The sequence below is a fragment of the Rhinolophus sinicus genome, linkage group LG09 (genome assembly GCF_036562045.2).
Source record: "Rhinolophus sinicus isolate RSC01 linkage group LG09, ASM3656204v1, whole genome shotgun sequence".
Classification (NCBI taxonomy): Eukaryota; Metazoa; Chordata; class Mammalia; order Chiroptera; family Rhinolophidae; genus Rhinolophus; species Rhinolophus sinicus.
The window spans coordinates 30326162-30351955 of NC_133758.1; the positions used below are offsets into that span (position 1 = coordinate 30326162).

General features: G+C 35.7%; 1 protein-coding gene across 2 annotated transcripts in view; it reads left to right on the top strand.

Annotated features, from left to right (window-relative positions):
- The first annotated feature begins 11387 nt into the window (after positions 1-11387).
- RPRD1A (regulation of nuclear pre-mRNA domain containing 1A) overlaps positions 11388-25794 on the top strand; it is a 63412-nt gene continuing 49005 nt past the window's right edge. For both annotated transcript variants that reach the window (XM_019740825.2, XM_019740824.2), the window contains exon 1: positions 11388-11708. In XM_019740825.2, coding sequence (XP_019596384.1) covers positions 11558-11708 — 151 coding nt within the window. In that variant the 5' untranslated portion in view covers positions 11388-11557. The remainder of the gene's footprint in view (positions 11709-25794) is intronic.

Genomic DNA, 25794 nt, shown 5'->3' on the forward strand with positions numbered 1-25794 from the left:
CACATTGTTGTACAGTGGATCTCCAGAATCTTTTCACCTTGTAGAACTGAAACTACACCTATTAAACAACTCCTCATTTCCTCTTCCCCCAGTCCCTGGTAATCACTCTTCTACTTTCTAGTTCTATGAATTTGAGATGTCTGATTTTCTTCAGTACAATCAAGATTATAGTACACTTGTCAATTCATTTATATTACTATATTGGGTGGCCTTATTCAATTTTAAATTATTTATCACAAAGGGCACTTCAAAAAATATTGGCCCACAGTTTGTTCCAAGCTATTCCTAGCTTTTTTTTTTTTTTTTAACAACCAGAGCCTTAAGCTCAAGAAGCATTAACACCCTGCCCTGCATTCTAAAAATAATAAGAAAAAATTGGACAAGACGCTACACTTCACCTAGGGCCTACTAAGAGACAATTGGACAAGCATTGTATTCCCCAAACCAAATGAAAGGGATTGAGTAACAAGAATTACTTAAATTGGAGCTACCTGAGAGGATAAGATCAGGTATCTCCTTTAACTGAATGATTACTCTGCTTTAGAAGCCCACAGACTTACCCTAGTGCCACTGCTATATCAGTGCAAGATGAGGAAGTTCTGGAACAGCCAGAAGTGTTCCTCAAGTGTGGGGAACACAGACATGTGCCTATTCCTTTCACAGAGATTCTAAAGGTGGAAGATACACTCTACCAGCCCACAAAACAGGATGAAAAGGAACGATAGTTCTTACTCCAGTTTGAACCCATTAGTGGATATGTGGAAGATTTAAGTAATTAGTACCCATGGCTCTGTGGGGGGGGAGAATGGACATTAGTGGAAAATGCAGATTAAAACATGGACCAAAAGCTGATTCTTTGGGCGAGGGGGCAACCCAGACTGATAGAAAAAAGAGACACAAATAACTTCAATGAAAAAGGATGTATAAATATAGTAGATTCAAGAAATCATAAAAGCAGATTATGTATTTGAGAACTATGGATTAATTTTCTTAAAAATGTAAATATTCACTCATAAAAATAGAAGGTCAATTACTGTTAAAATGATCACATCAGAATTCTCTCATTCCCCCAAAACAAGGCATTGTTTGCTCTTTTATCAAAATGTCAAGCAACACATAAATCCCTAATTTACCGAAATAGTTTCTGGAATTAGAAAAAAAACATTCATCATGTTAATTGGGGTTAACATAAACTGGATTTAAACCCACGCTGACAAAGATAATCTACCGTGGATTCTAAGACTCCTTATACATTCTTGCTAGCTATGGCAGGAATCTGAGGCCCTGACCACTCTTCCTGGGCCGATTATCAGTGAACAACCTTGAAGGATAAGGTCTGAGACAAAGATCAGGCCTTGCATAATAGAGGTGAATTCCCCAAACTCAACTGCTACACAATCTCAAAACGTGCTGCATCCACCTGAGACCTTTCACTTTGCTACTATGGGACTTGGGAGGTCAAGAGGTACTGTTGCAAATGATTCTTGTGCTAGTTGCTATGCTGTGAGCTATAAAGTCCTTGGCGTCCCAGGAGTCTTTTGTCATCTGCCATTATCCACAAAATAGTAACAGGCTAACTTGCAGCTTCTAAGCTGGATAAAATCCCAGAACCTCACGAAATTTTACAGGAAAGTATAAATGAAAAGCAAAAATTAATATAGATAGAATAATCCTAAATAGCATATCAAACTCAATAGTATACAGAGGGTGCCAAAAAAATGTATACACATTTTAAAATGTATACACAAATGTATATACATTTAAGAAAGGAAAAAAACTATTAAAATTGTAATAATATATACCAATAACTAAAGATGAATACAAGTCATGTGTATACATTTTTTTGGCTTCCCCGGTATATGTTATGATCAAGTAAGGTGTCCCTAGGAATGCAAGAATGGTTCGCCAGAAAACCCATAATGTACATGTCAACAGATCAAAGAGAAAAAAACTTAAAATCACAAAAAATCAGAAATTTAAAGTAATTCAGGATTAAAGAAAAACATTTTAGCATATTATAAATAGAAAGTTTTTAGAATTCAGGAAGTCTATTAAAAACTTGTCTTTTGAATATTCCCATCCTATGAAGTCAGGGTTTAAGAAAAGCAGCAGAAGAGGGGAAGGGAAATGTGAAGAAAGGGAAGAACTAATGTAGACCAGAAAGAGAAACTACAACTCCAAATATGGAGTGGATCTTGAACCTTCCATATAAAGTACTATAAAAATATATAATGAAAATTATATATTTCATTTTTATATAAATGAATACATTTTTATATATAAATTATATATATATAAGTTACACATAAATTATATATAATTTATATATAAATATATATTTTTATATAAAAATGTATAATGAAAATTATATATTTCATCAATTATGTATTTCAAAGGAGATAGTAAATTTTCACAATTTCATACCTGTCACTATAAGCATGTCATTGGTAGCTACAAATGATTTTTTTTTAATTTTGGGTAAAATACAGAAAATTTACTATTTAACCATTATTAAATGTACAGTTCAGTGGTATTACATACATTGACACATGCAAACATCACCACCATGCATCTCCAGAACTTACTCATCATCCCATACAGAATCTCTGTTCCCATTTGAATAATAATTTCCCATTCTCTCCTCCCCCAGTGCCTGGTAACCACAGTCCTACTTTCTGTCTTTATGTATTTAACTGTTCTAGGTACATCACATAAGTGGAATCATACAATATTTGTTCTTTTGAGTCTGGCTTACTTCACAGTATAATGTCTTTAATGTTCATCCATGTTGTAGCATGTGTCAGAATCTCCTTCATTTTTAAGGCTGAATAATATTCCATTGTATGTACATACCACCTTCTATTTACCCATTCATCCATAGATGTAGAGGGTTGCTTTTAGGTTTTGGCTATTGTGAATGATGCTGCTATTAATATGTGTATACAAATACCTGTTTGAGTCAGTTTCAATTCTTTTGGGTATATACCCAGAAGTGAAACTGCTGAATCATGAAATTATATGTTTACTATTTTGAGGAATTGCCATACCATTTCCCACCGTGATTTTACCATATTAAATTCCCACTACCATGTTTTGTTTTTTTTTAAGTCAAGGATAAAGATATTTGCATTGGGGCATTAAATAAAGTATTTCTTAAGTTTGGCTTAAATGTAAAAGTCTATGATTCTATTACAACGACTTTAAGGATAAGCAAGATTTGTGAACTGATTTACAAAATTAACCATCATTTGTTTCTGGGAGAAAATATCTTCATAGATTTCTTATGTTGGTTTAGAAAGATTTTTTATACTGGGCATGCCAATACTGGGACTATCTAGACTGTATTTAAATCAGTGCAGTAAGCCACATTTAATGGAACCAGTCTGCCGCCTTGTGGAATTTTAATGAAACTTCCAATTTTACAAATTGAGAGGATGGCTGTAATTTAGAAATGATGCTATTACAGTTGTGTTCAACCACAAGTTTTTTTCACTGTCAATTAAAAGAAACAGTTTTATTTAACATACCTATGCAAGAGCTATATGACAATAACCAAAATGTTGCTAATGGACACAAGTATTTGAATAAACGTAAAGGTATTTCTGTTCTTGGCTAGGAGGAATGCACAAAAGTCATGAATGGAGTAATCATGGGAAAATATTCCAATAGATTTTCATCATATAAAAGATTACATATTCAAGATTTCTCATGAGATAAAAATGAAATTTAAAAATATAATTGGCTACAACATGGATGAATCTTGAAAACATGAAATAAAACACCTAAATGGACAAATATTTTATTTGTTTTTTATTGTATGGTGTTATCATTTAAAAAAAGCTCTTCTATCTTAACTGAAAACATTTGGCAAGTGAGAAGAGGTTATAAAGTAAGAATAATAGCATTTATTAAGGTATTATTATAGGCTTCTACATAATTCAATCCTCATGATAACTGCAATACAGACCTTATCAGTTGCATGCTGCAGATGAGGAAAATAAAGCTTATTAAAATTAATTGATTTGACGAAAGTCCCAGAAGAGGCTTAAACTCCTGTCTATTGGTCTCCAAAGCTGAAAAATGTGGGAATTCAGGCCGTGCACCTCTATCTTAAAAGATTTCCCAATCTGATGTCTGATGTCCTTTTTCTCCATTTCCTTTGAAATGCATGATTCCACCATTAGAGATGGGGCACACCCGGAGACCTGCAGGGATGTCTCCTTGTGGATTTTTTTCTTGTGTTCACAGGAAAGTATATGGTGCTGGATAGGAAGGTGTGAAATAACAGGGTGATTTTCTGCCAAACAGGCTAGGCTAGCTGAGCTGCATCATAAAATGCCAGACTGAACAAAGGAGAACCTTCCTCGTATTCTAGGACTTGGTCAGAACATACTCCAATAATTTTAGAGAAACATTGCCAAATGACCATGTTCATACCGTAGGTGTCAGACCAGCATAGTGATGGATGATCTGAACACTATTTACTCAACAAATATTGAGTGCCTACTATGACCAGATACTGTTCTGTGCAATATTTTGTAAATTAGCAAAATAGAGGAAAATCCCTGCCCTGACAGAGTTTTATTCTGGTAAGAATAGGCTAGCAATAAGATAAATAAGTAAATTATACAGTGCATTAGAAAGTGATGTTTTGTAAAAAAAAAAAAAAAAAAAAAAAAAAAAAAAAAAAATCAGATGTTTCTCCTGAAAAGAAAAGGCCCAAGGAAGGAAGATATTGCTAAATCTAATGGTCAAGTCCCATCCTTATCTTGATCTATCAGCAGCATTTGACATCATTGATCATTCCTTCCTTCAAATACATTCTATGACGTTCCAGAGTTCCCCACTACTGGTTTCCTCCATATCTCAATGGCTATTCCATTCCTTGGATATTTTTAGTTTATTTCTCCTTGACCTCTAAACATTGGAGTGCCTTGAGCTCAGTCTTCGACCTTCTCTGTCAGTCTGCACTCCTCTGCTTTGTGATCTCATCCAGTCTCATGATTTTAAATGCTGTCTACGAGTATAGTCAAACTCCAAAAGTTATAACTCCAGTCCAGATCTCTCCCCTGAATTCCAGACCATTCAATTGTTTACTTAACGTCTCCACTTGTAATTGTAAATTTGATAGGAATTCCTGTTCTCACCACCCTCCCACCCCCCATCCCCCCAAAAAAGACTAACCTCATCTTCCTTGTCTGAAATAAGCAATTTCAGCCGTCCAAGTTTGGGCTCCAGTTGAAAACTGAAAACCTTAACATCTTTCTTTATTTTCTTTAACCCCTGCCCCCCACACTAGTAAATCTGGCCTGTCCTACTATCCAAATATATCCAGAATCTGCCTGCTTTTCACTTCCTCTGTTTCCGGCCTGGTCGAAATCACCATCATCTCTTGCTGGATCATTACATGTGCCTTGTCTCCTTGCTTCCGCAAAGGCCCTCCTCCCCCAATCTCTTCTCAACACAGCAGCTAGAACATTTGTGTTTAATTAAAAAGTAAATAAGACCATGCGATTTTTCTGTTCCATACTTTCCAACGATTCTCCATCTCGGAGTAAAAGCCGAAGTCCTTGCAGTGGTTTACAAGGTGCTATATGACCATCCCATCCGCCACCTCGTTTTATTCTCCACCTCCTATTACTCTCCTTTCCGGTTACCCCACTCCAGCCATTCGAGTTCTCGTTGCTGTTTCTTAAGCCACATCAGGAGCACTATTGTCCTATGTCCTTTGCGTTTTTTGTTCCCTTTACTTGGAGCACCCTGAAATTGCTGTGTGGCTCATGCTTCCCCTCCTTCTGATCTTAAAGTGTCATCTCAGCAAGGCTTTCCCTGGCTAACCAATTAAAAATTCCAACACACACTACCCTCTACCCCTTTCCTACTGACTTTTCCCCATGGCACTTAACCTAATATGCTGTGTATCGCACTTACATACATGGTTCATTCTTCACCTCCACGCAAGCTCTATAAGGTACAGGGATTTTTGCCTCTTTTATTCATTGCTGCATTCCCAGTGCCTGGCTCATATTAGGTGTTCAGTAGTCAATGATCTCCAGCCAAAGACCAGCAGGAACACACCTGTAGTTGAACAAATTGGGTTTTGGGCTTATCGCAACCAGAGAGAATGGACGCCAGGGGGCACCATGGAGCAGCTCAGTAAAGGGACGTTAGCACCGACTTGGAGCGTTTTGGCTTAACGATAGGTGTCTTGAGGAAGGTTTCAAGGAAATGGGGTTTTGCTCTGGATTGGGTCCTGCCAGGAATCAGGACTAATTCTCTTATTGGGTATCTTAATGATTTTTTTTCTAGATGGAGGAAAGAAAAGTGCAAGGTTAAAACTGTAATTGGTAAAGAAGTCGCTGTTTTAGGGGTATTCGTTATGCTTCAAGAGGTAACCAGAACACAATGAATTGAGGATGGCTTGTGTCTCTCTAATTGACAGACTTGAATCCAAGGATCAACACTTTGCAACTTAACTGTGGTGTAAGTTGGAAACAGCACTTGCTAAGGCCCTTTGAAGTTATTCTTCAATCTGCTGCAGAACCTAAAAGCTCCTGGTCTAAGATAATGTAGAAGCTGATTAGGTGGCTGGTGAGGACAGTGGTAGTTCATACCTATTGGTGATAAGACTAAGCAGCTTTCCCTAATTTATTACCGTGTTTCCCCGAAAATAAGACCTAGCTGGGCCATCAGCTCTAATGCGTCTTTTGGAGCAAAAATTAATATAAGACCCAGCATTCTATTCTATTCTATTCTATTCTATTCTATTCTATTCTATTCTATTCTATTCTATTCTATTCTATTCTAGACCTGGTATTATATTATATTACATTATATAAGACCAGGTCTTGAGAAGAGAAGAGAAGAGAAGAGAAGAGAAGAGAAGAGAAGAGAAGAGAAGAGAAGAGAAGAGAAAAGAGAATACCGGGTCTTATATTAATTTTTGCTCCAAAAGACGCATTAGAGCTGATGGTCCAGCTAGGTCTTATTTTCGGGGAAACACGGTATATTTAATACATTCACAGAATAGAGGGGTGTAGAATATTCTATTGAGAATTAATTTATGACTATCCTGAGAGTATTAAAAAAAAATCTCCAGGGCCTTTAATTTAGTTCATAAAATATATTATACATACCAGCAGCTGACAAGACTATTTAAACCTGGAGCTGTTATTGTACAGTTTTTGTACAGGAATATTAGTATGCTTCTTTTTTTTAAATTTTATTTATTTTAAGTATGTTTTGCCAGGACCCATCAGCTCCAAGTCAAGTAATTGTTTCAATCTAGTTGTGGAGGGCACAGCTCCCAGTGCCATGTGGGGATCGAACCAGCAACCTTGTTGTCAAGAGCACCGCGCTCTAACCAACTGAGCCAACTGGCCACCCCCTAGTATGTTTCTTTTAACCTGAGAAGTATATCATTGAAACATATGTATACTAATCATTCACTTATACATAATTTAACTTAGAAAGACTGAACTTCTTTGTTAGCTTATAAAATTTCTTTTATCCTAAGTTTGGCAACCATAGAGACTTCACAGTAGTTGTGGGTCAATTAAGTTTTAGAGAATGTGAAATAAACCAAATAAACCTAATTATTCCTATTAGGCTTCCTTTTTTTTTTTTTTTTTTGGTACTGAGGTAAAATGCATATAACACAGAATTAACCATTTTAAAGTGTACAATTTAGTATCATTTAGTACATCTACAATGTGTTGCAACCATCACTTCTATATTTAGTTCCAAAACATTTCCCCATTAAACAGTCAATCCCCATTCCCTACTCTCCATCCCCTAGCAACAACTTTCTGTCTCTGGATTTACCTATTCTGGATATTTCATATAAATGGAATCATGCAATATATGTGATCTTTTGTGTCTGGCTTCTTTCACTTAGCATAATGTCTTTGAGGTTCATCTGTCTTCCACTTTATTCCTTTTTACAGCTGAATAATATGTCACACTGTTTTGATTACTGTAGCTTTGTAGTAAGTTTTGAAATCAGGAACTGTGAGTTCTCCAACTTTGCTTTTCTTTTACAAAATTGTTTTTGTTATTCAGTGTCCCTTTCAATTCCAGATGAATTTTAGGATCAGCTTTTCCATTTTTGCACAAAAAGCCATTGGGATTTAATATGGGTTGCACTGAATCTGAAACTTGCTTTGGGTAGTATTGCCATATTAACAATATAAGTCTTTTAATTCATGTCTTTTAATTCAAGACTTATTTAGGTCTTCTTTGATTTCTTTCAACAATATTTTGTAGTTTCAACAATACTTCAGTGTATACCTGAAAATCTCTTTGGTTAAATTTATTCCTAAGTATTTTATTATTTTTGATGTTATCATAAATGGGATTATTTTCCTAATTTCACGTTCAAATTGTTCATTAGTAGTGTATAGAAATACAACTGATCTGTTATCACTTAATTTTGCTGAATTAATTTATTAGCACCAAATATTTTTTTGTATTTTTGGGGATTCCTTGGGATTTTCTATGTATAAGATCATGTCTTCTGCAAATAATTTTACCTCTTCCTTTCTAATTTAGATACCTTGTTTTCCTTTTTCTTGCCTAATTGCTATGGCTAGAACTTCCAGTATAATTCTGAATAGAAGTGGCAAAAGTACATATCCTTGTCTTGTTCTTAATCTTAAGGGGAAATTTTTCACCATTGAGTATGTTAGCTGTGGTTTTTTCCATACACGTTCTTTATTATGTTGAGAAAGTTCCCTTCTATGCCTATTTTGATGTTTTTGTTTTTTTATCATGAAAGGGTCTGAATTTTGTCACATGCTTTTTATTTTCACCAAGTGAGATAGCCATGTGTTTTTTTCCTTGATTCTATCAATATGACACATTATATTGATTGATTTTTGTATTTGATCCACTCTTACATTCTCGGCACAAATTGCACTTAATCATGATGTACATATAACCCTCTTAATATGATGCTGGATTTGGTTTGCTAGCATTCTGTATATTGATCCATAGTCTCATCTTGTGATAGCCTTTCTTGTTTAAGTGGAAGGAGCACATCTGTTTGTTACTTGGTGGCCATTCTAGGAAAGCCAAAAATAGTTTATGGAAAAAATGTATTATTCTGACTTTGAGGCTTGTATTTGGGAAGACAAAATCAAGAACTATAATCAGAGGATACAAGATATGAAAATAAGTCATAATTATTTAAGGGCCTAAACAGTTACAGTCACTATTTTGAAAACACAGCAATGTAACAATGTCAATAAATACAGATCTAACAGCCTGGTGTGGAAAGTTATGGTACACTCATACACAGAAGACTATGGGGGTCCACAGAAGGAGCAGCCAAATCAGACTGAGGATCAAGGAGGACGGAAGAGTTGGTGCTTTGGCTGAGTCCCTGAGACCAAAATGTAGCTGGGGAGAGAATACATGTATAAAATTATAAATAACATAGACTAGGAGTGTAAGTGCTAAATAAATTCAAGCCAGTAAATGACACAGGAAGGAATTTCTTACATGCATTGGACTGGTTGGAAAAGAAAAGAAGGTGGAATTTAAGGTGCATTTTAAAGTTCAGGTAGAATCGAAATAGAGAAAAAGGGAGTGGGAAGAGTTGGAATCTCAAGTAAAGATTAATTTGGGAGATGGTATGTAGCAATTCTGGTGGCTGCAAGGTAAATGCAAGGGAATAGTGTTGAAGATACATTTAGATCTTAAAAAGCAGATAGGTTAAACTTGGACTAAGTTAAGGTTAAAAACTAGACTATGTAGATAGAGTGGATAAACAAAAGGATGTACAATGGGGAAAGAGTGGAATGTAGAGACAGAAATTGATATTGGAGTTGAGAGGAAGAGAAGGGAGAGTTACCTCACTTCTTGAGGTGTCTCTGAACCTCAAGTTGTATTGACATTAGACATGGGAAAGATGAACTATACTTATAATCAAACAAATAAATAAACATTTTGATGCCTCTTGGTGCAAAATTCTTGAACAGTGCGTTTCTTTCTTTCCTTTTTTTTTAAAAAAAAGATTTTATTGGGGAAGGGGAACAGGACTTTATTGGGGAACAGTGTGTACTTTCCAGGACTTTTTTCCCAAGTCAAGTTGTTGTCCTTTCAATCCTAGTTGTGGAGGGTGTCATTCAGCTTCAAGTTGTTGTCCTTTCAGTCTTAGTTGTGGAGGGCGTAGCTCAGCTCCAGGTCTAGTTGCCATTGCTAGTTGCAGGAGGCGCAGCCCACCATCTCTTGCGGGAGTCAAACCGGCAACCTTGTGGTTGAGAGGATGCACTCCAACCAACTGAGCCATCCGGGAGGCAGCTCAGCTCAAGGTGCTGTGTTCAATCTTAGTTGCAGGGGGTGATGCCCACCATCCCTTGGGGGAGTCGAGGAATCGAACTGGCAACCTTGTGGTTGAGAGCCCACTGGCCCATGTGGGAATCGAACCGGCAGCCTTCGGAGTTAGGAGCATGGAGCTCTAACCTCCTGAGCCACCAGGCCTGCCAGAACAGTGCTTTTCAAAAGATGGTTTAGGAAATCCTGTGATTTCCTATGTATCTTTCTTGAAATTTCTTGTATTACTATTTAGGATGTGACACTATCTATCTGTTTCCTTTGTGAACTATCATAGTTAAGACAAATACTATGTCAAAATGCGCTGGATTAATTATGAGATATCTGAAATTAATTTTTAATTATACAAGTGATACATGAATACATTCTTGTAAAAAATAATAGGAACACTACAGACACAGCTTAGGGGCTCAATTCTGATCCCCTCTCTGACACCACTACTAATGTAGTGTATATTCTTCTAGACCTTTTGCCATGCATTTACATATTTATGAATTCATATAAAATATACACTTTTCCATACAAAATATGTACTGTTCCTTCTGCAACTTAAAAAGAAATCCACCATTAGATTGATTCACCTTTAAATTCCTGAATGTGTACTGTAATGTGGAGTATCCCAATAATTCAGCCATTTACCTGCTGTGAATGTCCCACATCCCCAATGTTACTGAGCTGGATAAAACATCTAGTATAGAGTTCCTTGTGCAAATATGTTGGTGCTTCCCTAGCATTAACAACAACTAGTGAAATTGCAGGGTCACAGGGAAGGTGTATTTTAAAACATATTATGTCAAATAGTCTTCCAAAATGCCTGTACCAATTCACACGTCCATGCAGAGATTTTGAACCACTCCTTTCTGGTACAGATAGTTCTCCCGAGGAGGGTTCTAGGCGGGGCAAACCGAGCGTCCCACGCCCGGCTCAGACCCAGACAGCACGTCCCCACCCACTTCTCCTACGCTAGTTTCGGCCCCGCCTATTCCGCTCGGGGGCCCGGCCTCTTGGCCACGCCCCTTCCGGGGACGGGGGTGGGTGGGCCGTGACGTCACGTCCGTCTGGACGCCATCTTGCTGGTTTGCGGCGGGTCTTGGATGTAGTGGCAGCAGTGGTGAGGGCGTGGAGAAGGGTGGGGTGAGGGGGCGAGGCCGCGGCGAGTGCGGCGAAACTTTCCTCCCCTCAGCCCCACCGCTTGGGACGGCGTGTGCGTGGTGTCGGAGGGATGTCCGCCTTCTCAGAGGCGGCGCTGGAGAAGAAGCTGTCGGAGTTGAGCAACTCGCAGCAGAGCGTGCAGACCTTGTCTCTGTGGCTTATCCACCACCGCAAGCACTCGCGGCCCATCGTCACCGTGTGGGAGCGGGAGCTGCGTAAAGGTGAGTCGCCCGCGCCCAGCCACCCGGCCTGTTCACTGGCGCCACCGGGAACCCCCGCCCCGCTTTTCGGGAGCCCATTCCCCCATCTCCCCGCTGCCTGGCACCCCCCTACCCGGCGTCCCCAGCTCCCTGGCTTCGGTGGTCCCAGGGATAGGAGCAGCGTGCACTGCGCTTCCTACAAAGTCGGCGCTTACGTAGTAGGTATTACTGAATAAAGGAGCGAAGGATTAAAAAAAAGAACTTCTATTGATTTAGCACAGAAACAGTAACCAGGGGCTCCGGTCTCCGCACCTAATGAGGGCCAGAAATTCAAGCAGTCAGGTATTTTTTTCACTTTGCATATCAATAATGGAGACTGGGGAGGAGAAAGAGGGAAGTGGAAAGGCAAAGATTGCTGTGTGGTTGGGAGTTACTGCCATCATTTCTATAACACATTAACTCAATCTTGTAAAATTAATAGAGGAATCAGAATTTTAGAACTGGGGAGTCTAAAAGAAGATGCGTGATGCAATGGAAAGACCCCTGAATTTACAGATTTTAGAGGACCTGGATTAGGCAAATTTAATTTCTAGATTTCAGTTGCCTCACCTGAATATGAGGGAGGTGGCGTAAGTAAGCTAAGGTCCTTTCATGCCCTACGGTTATAAGCATCTAGGGCAGTGTCTTTCTTTTGCAAAACCTTCGATAGAGCTTCTGTAAATGAAGTTAACTTTTTTGAGCAATAGTCTGTTGTCACTAAAATAATCCAGAATCATTTCACTTCTGCAGAACCGCTTTATCTGTAAGAACTGATTGTATGTTAGTGCGACTGTAAATTAAAAAATTTCATTTGCTTAGTCTGTGTTTGAATCTTAAGTCATTGGATAGAGAGAGTGGGCACTCTTAATTGTTTCAGACAATCTGATGTAGCGATATGACGGTTATTTATTGATTAAGGGTTTTAACAAACTGTTATTCATCAAAATACATGCCTGTTTACTGACCCATATGTATTAATAAGAGCCAAATGTGGCATTGACTCTATAGAATGGAGAGAAGCTGTCCTTGTGTGTTTGCTTGTGGTTAGCTGGGTATATGAAACTGATTCAGAACTTCATTTTTCAGTTCATATATAAGTGTATGTATGTTGGCTCTCAAGGAGAATTCATCCTCTGTGAGCGGCCAAAAAGGTTTGAGAAACCTAGCTTTAAAGGCCTGGAAGATAGCTGAGAATTTTGAGAAGGCTGCAATTGTCTTTGCTTCTGTACCTCACTGATTTCAAAATCAGCAACAGGTTTCCCTGTTTTTTGTAAGGAATATTTAGAAACACATATAATCAATTAAGGATTAATTCCAGACTTCTTTAAGAGCTACCACAAATCAATAGAAAAATGGTGTCAATTGAAAAATCGCAATACTGGTAAAGGCATTTCACATGAGAGGAAGCCTGAAAGGTCAATAGATGATACTTAACCTTACTCATCAGGAAAAAATAAACCAATGAGGTACCACTTTGTATTTTTTAGTTTGCAAAATTATAAAGTATGACAATACCAATAATTAGTGAGGATGAGGAGAAACAGGAACTTTCTTCACTGCTGGTTGGAGTGTAAAAAGATCAACTGAGCAACCTCTAATGAAGTTGAAGGTGTCATATCCTTTGACCTAGCAGTTCTCGTTCTAGGAATATATCCTAGAAACTAGTGCCTACGCTGAAGGAATTATGTTTATTGCAGCCTGTTAATAACAAAATTATTAACAGTTTAAACATCTCATTAGAGTATAGACACATGTTGTGATATTCATACAATATAGTACTGTCCAGCAGTTTTCATGAATGAACTAGAACTACATGAAACATGACTGAATTAAAAAAGAAGCAAAATGTTGAGCTAACAACGCAAGGTACACACCAGTATGCCACTTAGTGCAGTTTGAAAACATGGAAAACAATAGTCTATATTGTTTACAGTACCTGTACAGTTAAAAAAACATTGTAATGATTAACACCATATTCTAAGATAGTGGTTACCATAAGGGAGAGAGGAAATGTGTTATATTTCTCATTAAAAAAAAAAAAAAAACTTGATACAAATGGGGGAAATGATAAGATGTGTTATTAAGTGGTTTGGGGGATGTTTCCATATGTTAAAGTGCTTTATAAATAGAAAAAAATTAAAGCTATACAAATAGATGCTTTAGTCAGAGAGTGGTGGGTGATGATAGTGTTAATAGTAAGGGTGGTAATGGTGGTGGTAGGAGGGGTGGTAATGGTGGTGGTGGTGGTAGTAAGGGTGGTAATGGTGGTGGTAGGAAGGGTCGTAATGGTAATGGTGGTGGTGGTGACGATGATCATGATGCTGCTGATGCAGTTCTTGGTTCCGTCAGGGGTTATCTGCCAAGGGTTTCCTTTTCTTGACACAGGACTGTGCCTTTGTAGAATATAGCCTTTGTATTCTTCCCACTCTCTGCAGTTCTGCTCATCATTTTAGAATCCTCCATCTCCTGTAGCAGAGTGATAATGACAATTTACTGAGTACCAGGCATGGTTTTAGCCATCTGATTGTGATGTCTAGAATCTTCACATTATCTCTGCACAACAAGTGTTTATGAAGGGAATTGATCAAGTTTGAAATAAAAAACTCAAATAAACTAAGGAAAATTGGTTGAACAGTTTGTACTAAGGCATTCTTTAGTTTCTTGAAGTGTTCAAAGAAGACAAAAATGTGATATTAGTAGGAAAAATTACTGTTTAAGATATGCGAATGAGTATATAAAATGATATGTGAGACATATTACCTGTCTGACTGATTGCCATGTCAAACATGATAATCATTTAGTTACGAAGATTTCCCCTCTCTTTCCACCTGCTTTATCTTTGCCTCCCTTAAAGAAAGAGAATTTCTGTTTGGAGGGAATTTATATTTGGCCTTTATGAAGACCAAGTAGTGATAATTTCCATGATAAATGCAATAAATAGAGTGATGATTTTGTTCTGTACTGGCTTTATTGAGATATAATTAACATACTATATTCATCCATTTAAAGTATATGGTTCAGTGGTTTTTAGAGTATCATATCGTTGTTAAACCATCACCACAATCAGTATTAGAACACTTTTGTCACCCAGAAAGAAACTCTATGCCTTTTAGCCATCATACCACCTTCCCTAGTCCTAGGCAACCATTAATATACTTTGTTTCTGTAGGTTTGCCTGTGCTTAGCATTTCATTAAATGGAATCATATGCTGTGTGGTCTTTCGTGATTGGCTTCCTTTGGTTGGCATAAATGTTTTCCAGGCTTATCCATCTTGTAGCATGTATTAATACATCATTCCTTTTTATGGCCAAATAATAATTCATTATATAAATTTTTCCTTTCATCAGTTGGTAGACATTGGATGTTTCCACTTTTGGCTATTATGAGTAGTACTGGTATGAATATTTGCATACAAGATTTTATGTGAACGTGTTTGCATTTTTCTTGGATAGATACCTAAGAATAGAATTGCTAGGTCATATAGGAACTCTGTGTATATATAACCTTTTGAGGAACTGCCAGCTGTTTGCCACAGTGACATACCTAATAGCAGTACATGAGGGTGTAATTTCTCCACATCTCCACCAAGACCTGTTATTATTATCTGTCATTTGAATTATGGCCACCCTATTGGGCATAAAGTGATATCTCATTGTGGTTTTGATTTGCATTTCCCTGATAACTGATGGTGAGCATTTTTTATGTGCTTATTGGACATTTGTATGCCATTTTTGGAAAAATGTCTTTTTTCCAAAGGAAAATGTCAGATCCTTTCCCGTTTTTAAATTGGGCTATTTGTCTTTTTTATATTGAGTTGTTAGTGTTCTTTATGTAGTCTAGATACAAGTCCCTTATTAGATTCATGACTTGCAAATATTTTCTTTCATTCAGTGCATTGTTTTTTCACTTTCTTAGTAGTATTTTTTGAAGGTGATTGTTTTAAACTCTAAATGACTCACTACTGGGCTAAATTTTTAAACTATTACTATACACCAATAATTAAATTATAAAGCATACATTGCTGTGGAAATATTGATCATGAACATATCAGAATTTACAAAACAAAGCTGACATTTGGGCCCTTTTCTACACACAGATAGCAAAAGATCTCTGCAAGAGTTGAAGAAAATAGGAGAAAGTTCTTTGCAGTTGATTAGTTAGTGTCTTCACTAGTCTAGTTGATTGAATCCTTTACCAGCCTCTTGTATGTTGTTCATATTGCCTCAGCCCTTTAGAATGTATTAATTCACTCTGTATTTATTATACAATATTTTGTATGTGGCACTGGATATTGCGGTGGTAAAGAAAACAAAGTTTTTATATGTCACATATATTTCAATAAAAAATAAAAAGAAAAGTTCATCCCTGCCTTCATAGAATTTATAGTCTCATGGGGAAGGCAAAAAAAAATAAACAAGTAATTTTGCATTAAGTCCATTAAAGGAGGAAAACCTTAAATAGTTAAGATGGTGAGGGAAATCATCTCTGTAAGGTGACCTTTAGTAAAATTCTCTGAACCAGCTATTTCAGTCACTGGGAATATGTGAAGATGCTGAGGTGAAAATAGCTTGGGATGCAGATAGCCAAGCCCTTGAATTCTTGTTACTGTTTTTCCTCAAATTGGCAACAATTACATGGTAGATTATTTAAAGTTTAGATTTCCCTTGTATTCGTAATCATTTGTTAAAATCAATACTTTGTTATCAGTAAACTTGTATATTAGACATCTCTTGGAACTAATTATCACTTTATATTATATTATGGATGGGGGGCTGTGTGTTGGTTATATAGTAGACTGGGCTCCTTTAGGTGGTGGTTTTTCTTTTTCAGTTTTTAGCCTCCATAACCCAAGTGTATTGCCTTTGATGAAGGTTCTTAAATATGTTACATTAACATTTATATTAATGAATATGGCTTTAGGTTTGTAAGAGGTGCTAAAATAAGTTCTGTGAATTCTTAGTTGCTCTAATTTACTTGGTTTTAGAAAAATAGAAAAGGCAAATAAATTTTTCATTTGCTTTAAAAACAGCAATATAAATCCTAAAAATGAAGGGATTCTATTTTGAATCGACAATTCAATTAATGACTTTTATATTGTCTGATACTGTTATTTGCTTCTGTTTTAGAGTTAGAAATGAACAAATAAGTTAAACTTTATATTTTGAAAGTTCTTATACTTTAAAGTATTTGGTGTTCTCAAACTGCATGACTTTTATGAACCCCCATGTAGTTATCACTCAGCTTGAACATTTGTACTCTCTAAAAAAAGTTAATTTCTTAAAATATCATTAAATACCCATCCAGTATTTGTTTTCGTGATTGTCTCACATTATGTTCTTTCTTAGCCATTTGTTTGAATCAGGATCCAAGTAAAGTTCATTCTTTGCCTTTGATTATTATATTCCTTAAGTCCCATTACCTCTGTGGATTCCCTGTCTTTTATTTTAAATTTATTCGTTGAGAAAATCAAATTGGTGGGTCCATAGAAATTCTCATGGTCTAGACCAGTGTTTGTTAGACTGTATGATTCAAAGATCCCTTTACTCTCAAAAATTATGAAGGACCCTAAACACTTCATTTTTATGGGTTATAGCTATTGGTAGTTATACTAGAAATTAAAACATTTAAAATATTTAATTATTTATTTTAAAACTACAATACTAAATTAATTTTGTTAACATTTTTAGTGAAAAATAACTACTTGCTAAAAATTATTGGAGAAAAGTGATTATGTTACATTTTGCAAATCTTCATATCTGTCTTAATTGAAAACAGCTGGATTCTTGTCTGCTTTTGCATTCAGTCTTGCATGTTGTATATCACATGACCTCTGGAGTATACCACTGTGTACATGTGAGAGAAAGAGTGAAAAGGACAAATAATGTCTTAGTATTGTGAAAATAGTTCTGACTTTACAGCTCCCTTTAAAGGGTCTTGAGGACCCCCAGGGATTCACAGACCCTATGCTGAGAACTAGATCACATTCTATAAATTAACACTAGTTAGATCAAGAGGCTAGAACACATTGCTTTGCCTTAATTAAGCAGACATGTTCCCTCTCAAATAGTTCCTACTCAATGTGAACTTAAAATTGAATTCATGAAATTTCCCTTTTGCCTATAATGTAATTTTCTTTAAGTTCTTTGCTGTAACATAGAGCTTTTTAAAAAATTGATGATGATTTTGAGATTTTTCGTCCAAGATGGCACATTAGAATTGAAGGACAGCTCAAAAAAAAAAAAAAAAAAAATGATGATTTGATATTGCTTGCGCTGGAAAAATGAAAAAAGCAAATTACCCTTAAATTTCTGATAAAAATAAAGGTGTGCTCCTACATTAAAGAAACAATATGATAATTCATAATTTCACAGGTGTATTTTTAGATAAAATGAGTTTTTCATTTAAAGTCTATAAGGAAAAGTTTATTTTCTTGGTTTCCTTTATTCAGCAAATACCTGTTGAGCTCTTGCTCTGTTGCTAGACCAAGGATGATTCAGCAGATGAGAGGCCCATAGCTGTCTTCATGGAACTTACATTATCAGAGAGGGAAACTGACTCTACTAAACATGTAATTGCACAGTAATACAAAGGACAAATATAACTAGAAAATGAACCAACTTAGGCAATCGGGAGGTTTCTCAGATTTGGGATTTGAGGTATGAGCAGAATTTACTAGGAACTGTATAAAATATATAGACATAGTTTTTACTGTGCTTTAATCATTACAGTGTGGTCTTAGGTAAAACAAGTGGTATTTGACATTTTAAACATTTCAGTTCATAACTCCTTTTTGGAATTAGGCAGGATATACATTTTAGACAAACTTTTAACGTTTTATGTCTGCAAAGAACTTTAGGTGGTTTAAGATTGCATTAAGAGGATTATAATGATGAGTTATTTATTTAATCACCTTGCTGTCATCTAGTTCTTTGGGTTTTTTTGTTCTCTAGCATAACTTTTGGCTGCTGTCAGATACCTGTTAATCTTGTTCTTTTTAATAGTGTTTCCTGAGTCCCTTCTATCTATAATAACTGAGAAATAAAAAAAGTTTACCGTGCTTATATTAAGTGCTTGGGCTTTCTAGGTACATTTAAAAAATATACACATACATGTATTTTAGTAGGTTATAATACATACATATTACAAAACGCAAAAAGGTTATCTAGAGAAGAATAAGGCTTCGTCCTGTTCCTCTTCCCTGCCCACCCATTTTCCATATCCAGAATTAATGTTAACAGTTTATGTATTCTTCCAGATTTTCTGTGCATATACAGTCACATACTTGTTATAATTTCTTTCTCTTCTTGTTTAGACAAATGGTAGGTTATTATATAGACTTCTTTGTTCTTTGCTTTTTTTCCTTTTAATGTATCTCTTAGATTGTTATATATTTGTACATATGGTGTTGCCTCATTTAAAAAAAATAACTGCATTATATTGTGTTCTATGGATGCTTCAAATTTTATGTATCCATTTATTGATGAACATTTAGGATGTGTTGTTTTTTCTCTTAGATTTTAAAATATATTACCAAATATTCTAGTTATTTTCTTAATGGTTTCATCTGGTGATTTAAGAGACTCGGATAGAGGTGGTAGGCATTAATGTATTACACCATTTTTTTAAAGTTCATTTTTACCCCCACCCGTTTGTAATGCTCCCTTTATCATAAGTTAAGTTTGTATGTATTTGGTATATTTCTAGACTGCCATTCTGGTCCATTGGTCTGTCTACTCATGTACCACTATCACAATCTTTGTTACCTTTTCATGTCTGGTAGGACACCCTCCCCCATTCCTACCCTGCCTCCTGCAAATTGCTCTTTTTTTCCTTGTGTATTTCTATTTTGTTTTTGTTTTTCCATATAAACTCTGGAATCAAGTTGTCATTTACAGGAAAATTTTTTGGTATTTCTGGAATTAATCACTTCAGTTTGCACATTAGCTTAAAAAGAATTCACCTCTTTATGGTGGTGCTCTTAGGCTGAGAACTGTGCAATCTTATTCTAAATGTATTTTAATTGTTTACATTAATTGTTTAAATTAAGTGGTTCTCAAACTTGTTCAGGTGTCAATTCACGATGCTTTGTAAAGCTCTAAAGACCATCATGAGATGCATGTTTTAGTTTAAAATAACTTTCTAACTTTGTGCTAAATGTACCTTATTTAGTTCTAGTATAGGTTAAGAGAAGGAAGTGTTAAAGGTTTATGTCACATTATGCAAAAAGACAAAACTGAAAAAAATTTATATTATCATTATTATTATTATTGTTATTATCATTATTATTATTATTGTAATTTGGTAAAGTGGTTTGCATTGGGATTTTTGTTATGGCCTACTTTGGTCCTGTTCAAAAAACATAATTTTGTTTCAAGAGCATAGTTTAAAAACCTTCTCTAACAAACTTTGTCTCTTTAGTGTTTACATAAATCATGTGTACTGTATTCTATTTTACTGATTATTCTTAAAAACAAATGAAATTTGTTTGGGTAGTCAAGGACCATATTTTTGCTGAACTATAAAAAACTTACTTTTCTTAGTAGAGTATCATGAATTATTTTCTTGAACAGCACTGGTGATGGCTGATTGTATGTGTCAACTTGACTGGACCGTGAGCTGGCTAGGTATTTGGTCAAACAGTATTCTCGGTATGTCTGTGAAGGTGTTTCTGGCTGACACTTGAATCTGTAGACTGAGTACAGCAGATTACTCTCCTTAATGTGGGTGGGCCTCATCCAGTCAGTTGAAGGCCTGAATAGAACAAAAAAGCTCACCATCCTGTAAGTAACAGGGAACTCTTCCTGCCTGACTGCTTTCTTTCCTGCCTTTGGACTCAGACTGAACCTGGGTTCTTCCTGGGTCTTGAGCCTGCTGGTTTTCAGACTGGAACTACATCATGAACTCTTCTGGGTCTCCACCTTGTTGACTGCAGATCTTGGGACTTTTCAGCTTCCATAATCACTTGAGGCAATTCCTTGTAATACTATAATCTCTTTATATGTAAACACATACACACACACATACACACACACTCACCCCTTATTAATTCTGTTTTTTTGGAAAACCCTGAGTAATGTAGTACTTTGTCTAGATTTACTACAGTTTGATAAATCAACTAATATTTATTGTGGATTTAATTCAAGTAAGTTATTTGAAAATTTTAAAAATGCAGTTGATATGCTGTAACTAGCACATAGAAGGCTCGTAATGATTAATAATAATTTCATTTTATGTATTTATAATTTGATGCTTTAGATTTTACTTCTGCCATCAATATACTGATGACTCAGTGATCCCTTTTTTAGTCCTATTCTCAGTATCACTGAATGGTATTTCTTGAGCACCTCAAACTCAGCTTTGCAAAGCAACATTTTATGTCATATTTCCCCACTCCCATTCCACTTTCCTGTTGCTCATTCTGTCCTTTCTATTTCAGTGACAGGATTTACTGCCCACCAGTTGGCTAAGCTCAGAACTTCAAGGTTGTTGATAAGAATGCTCATAACAGTGCTATTCACAGTACCCAAAAGGTGGAAACAACCTGAATGGTCATCAGTGGGTGAATGGACTTGTGTGGTATATCCATGCAATGAAATATTATTCAACCATAAAAAGAAATGAAGTGCTGGTTCATGCTACAATGTAAATGAGCCTCAGAAACGTGAAGTGAAGAAGCCAGACACAAAGGGTCACATATTGTATGATTCTGTTTATATGAACTATTCAGAATAGATTAATCCACAGAGACAGAAAGTGGTTGCTAGGGGGTAGGGGTTCAGAAGGAATGGGGAATGAATGACTGTTTAATAGGTATGAGATCATCTTTGGGGAGGTGAAAAAAATGTTTTCGAATTAGATACAGGTGATGGGTACACAACCTTATGAATGCACTAAATGCCCCTGAATTATACATTTTAACGTGGTTAATTTTATGTTATGTGAATTGTTCCCTAATAAAAATGATATTAGCCTTGCAATTTTATCTGTCTGTGTGTTTTTATATACTCTTCCCTGTTTGTATTTCTACTCTGTCCCCTAGCCTCCAAGCTCTGCGGTCAACTCCTCTCTGCAGCTTTCCCAAGTCTCTCCATGAAGAGTTAATTGTCCACCCATAGTCCCTAATCCTGTTTGGGGGGGATTATTTATTTATTTATTTTGAATTCTAGTTAACATCCTAAATTTATAGCAATCTAGTTTGAATTGATAGGAACTTAATCTTCAATAGCATACAAAAACTCTGTTCCTATATAGCTTTCTCTCCCCTTTATGTTATTTTCACAAATTATATCTTTATATGTTATGTGCCTATTAACAGACTTAGAATTATTGTTTTATGCATTTGTCTTTCAAATCATATAGGAAACCAAAAGAGGAGTTACAAACCAAAAAGTAAATTAATACTGGTTTTTATATTTATTTTTGTAGTTACCTTTACTGATGTTCTTTATTTCTTTACGTGGCTTCTCGTTAATTTCTGTTGTCCTTTCATTTCAGTCTGAAGGATTCCCTTTAGCATTTCCTGTAGAATATGTCTATTGGTGACAAACTCCTTCAGCTTTTGTTTAATTTGAAATATCTTAATTTCTTTTTTATTAGTCAAGTGTAGTTTTGCCAGATGTAAAATTCTTGGTTGACAGGTTTTTTTTCTTTTAGTGGTTTAAATGTGGCATCTCATTGCCTTCTGGATTGCATAGTTTTTGGTGAGAAGTTGGCTGTTAATCTTATTAAGGCTCCCTTGTACATGATGACAAGACACTTCTTGCCACTTTCAAAATTCTTTGTCTTTTGACAGTTTGATCAGAATGTGTTTCAGTGTTGATTTCTGAGTTTATACTTGGAGTTCGTTGAGCTTCTTGGGTTTGTAGTCATGTCTTTCCTAAAATTGGGGGAGTTTTTGATCATTATTCCTTCAAATATTCTTTATGTATCCTCCTCTCTTCTCCTTCTGGGATTCTTATAATGTGTATATATTTGTCGGCTTGGTGGTGTTCCACAGGTCCCTTAGACTCTGTTCACTTTTCTTCCTTTTTCATTTTGCTCTCCAGACTCCATTTGAATGCTTATCTTCAACTTGAACGATTCTCCCTATGCTGACATTTTCTGTGGTGTCACCTTCCAAGTACATTTTATTGCTCTTATGGCATTTATCATATTGTATTTTAATGGCTCTGTGTTGTTTATTATTACTGGAGAACTGAGCCTATTCCTTTGTTCCTTTAGAACCTAGCTCACACTAGATACTCAGTAAATACATATTTATGAGTTATTGAATGAATATTGGAGTACAGAATCTGAGACTTTTAGAGCTGAAAGGAATATTGCACAACATTTGCTGTTTCTTTCAAAGATAGGCCTGATTTAAGAACTGCTGATATCTTAAGGCAAATAATGAACTTTAGTTATAAACATTTCCCTTATTGAGAAGGACTTGGAAAAAATTTCAGCTTTTTTAGTCTATCATTTTTCTGTTCTTCCTGTATTTATTTATTCTCAGAGAAATGATTCTAAGTGTGGTCAACAGATCCCGGTAGGTGGGTCACCAAGACCCTTTTAGGTGTTATAGGGTCCGCAAGGTAAATTATTTTCATGACACTAATAAGACATCCTCCTTTCACTGTGTTGATGTGTGCTTTCATGGTATAAAAGCAAACATAGGTAAAAACTGATGTGCCTAATCATTAATCAAGGCAGAGGTACCAAACTATGCTAGTAGTCACTGTATTTTTCACACAGCACATTCACAGCAAAAAAAAATACATCACTTTCCGACTGTGGTCATCAAAGCAGCTCAAATTATTAATTTTGTTAAATCTTGATCCTTGAGTGCATGTCTGTGTGCGTGCGCAAGTGTGCACGCATTTTTTCATTATGATAAAATGTACATAAAGTTTAACATTTTAACCTTTTTTCTTATTTTTGTTGTTGTAAACATAAATTTAATATAAATTTACCCTTTTAAACATTTTTTAATTGTATATATGGTTCAGTGGCATAAAATCCATTCACGTTATTTTGTTTTAACTGTCATCACCATCCATCTCCAGAACTTTTTTTATTTTCCTAAACTAAAACTCCAAACCAATTAAACAATATCTCCCCAACTACATACTCATTAAACAATAACTTCTTAGACTCCGGCAACCACTCTTCATACTTTCTGTCTCTATGAATTTGACTACTGTGGGTATCTCTTATAAGTGAAATTATTACAGTTTGTTCTTTTGTGACTGGCTTATTTGACTTAACAATGTCTTCTAGGTTCATCTATGTTGTAGCATGTGTCAGAATTTCCTTTCTTTTAAAAGCTGAATAATATTCCATTGTATGTATATACGACATTTTATTCACTTGTTGATGACACTGGGGTTGGTTCCTCCTTTGGGCTATTGTGAATGATGCTGCTATGATGAACATGGATGTACAAATACCTGTCTGAGTCCCTTCTTCAGTTGTATTCAGAAGAGGAATTGTTCAATCATATGGTACTATCTGTAATTTTTTGCACTGTTCTCCACAGCAGCTGTACCATTTTATATTCCCACTTTTGGTACACTAGGGTCCCAGTTTCTGCACATGCTTGTTTTGTTTTGAAAAAGCCATCCTAGTGGGTGTGGCTGTGATTTTAATTTGCATTTCCATAATGACTGGTGTCACTATGTAAGGGTTTATTTCTGGGTTCTGTATTGTCCATGGTTTATGTCTGTACATATGTGCCTGTGTCCTATGACATTCGACCCTTGCATAATGCAGGGTTCAGGGGCACCGACTGCTAGTGCAGTAAATAATCCACAAATAACTTTTGACTCCCCAGAAACTTGACTAATAGCCTGCTGTTGACTGGAAGCCTTACCAATAAGATGAATAGTCAATTAACACATGTTTTATATGTTATATGTATGATATACTGCATTCTTAATATAAAGTAAGCTAGAAGAAAGAAAACGTTATTAAGAGAATCATAAGGAAGAGAAAATACATTTACAGTATCTTTTTTTTGTTTTCTAAATAGCATCTAAGTAGACCCACACAGTCCAACCCTGTTCAAGGGTCAACAGGTATTCTGATTGTTGTAGCTATCTAGAAAATTTTGAGATTACGAAATATGCGTCTTCCAATTTTGTTCTTTTTGTTAAGATAGTTTTGGCTATTGGGTGTCACTTGAGAATCTATATGAATTTTAGGATGGGTTTTTCTTTTTCTGCAAAACATGCTTTTGGGAGTTTGATAGGGATTGTCTTTAATCTGTAGGTTGCTTTGAGAAGTGTTATCTTAACAATGTAAGTCTTCTGATTCATGAACATGGGGTATATTTCAGTTTATGTCTTTCATTTCTTTCAGCAGTGTTTTGTAATTTTCAGTGTATGTCCTTACATCTCCTTGGTTAAATTTATTCCTAAGTATTTTATTGTTTTTGATATAGTTGTAAATGGAATTGTCTTCTTAGCTTCCTTTTTGGATGGTTCATTGTTAATTTATGGAAAGCCAACTGATTTTTGAATGTTGATTTTGTATCCTGCAACTTTGCTGAATATGTTTATTAGCTCTAAAAGTTTTTTCTGGACTCTAGGGTTTTCTACAAGAAAAATTATGTCATCTGTGAACAGAGATCATTTTACCCTTCCTTTCTCTTATTTCTTTTTCTTGTCCGGTTGGTATAGCTACAATTTCCAATACTGTGTTGAATAAAAGTGGTGAAAGTGGATATCCTTCTGTTGTTCCTGATCTTAGGGGGAAAGCTTTCAGTCTTTTGGTGTTAAATACGATGTTGAATGTGAGTACATATCTCCTTAATACTACGTGTGACAAAATGAAAGTATACATAAAGTACTATGTACTGAACATTCTATTCTGGAGGAAATAAGCTTATCTGATTGAGTTGTGAGTGAAACCAGCTGCTTTTTTCATAGAGCACCATTTAACACTTATCCAATGAAATCAGTAATGATATTTACAGATGTGGTTTTCAGTACTGCCTAATAAAATGTTTCGACAACTGAATGTCTGTGTAACTTAGTGAACCTGTTTTTCAGAAGAGCAGTGAATGCTGTTAAAAAATTGTGCTCATTC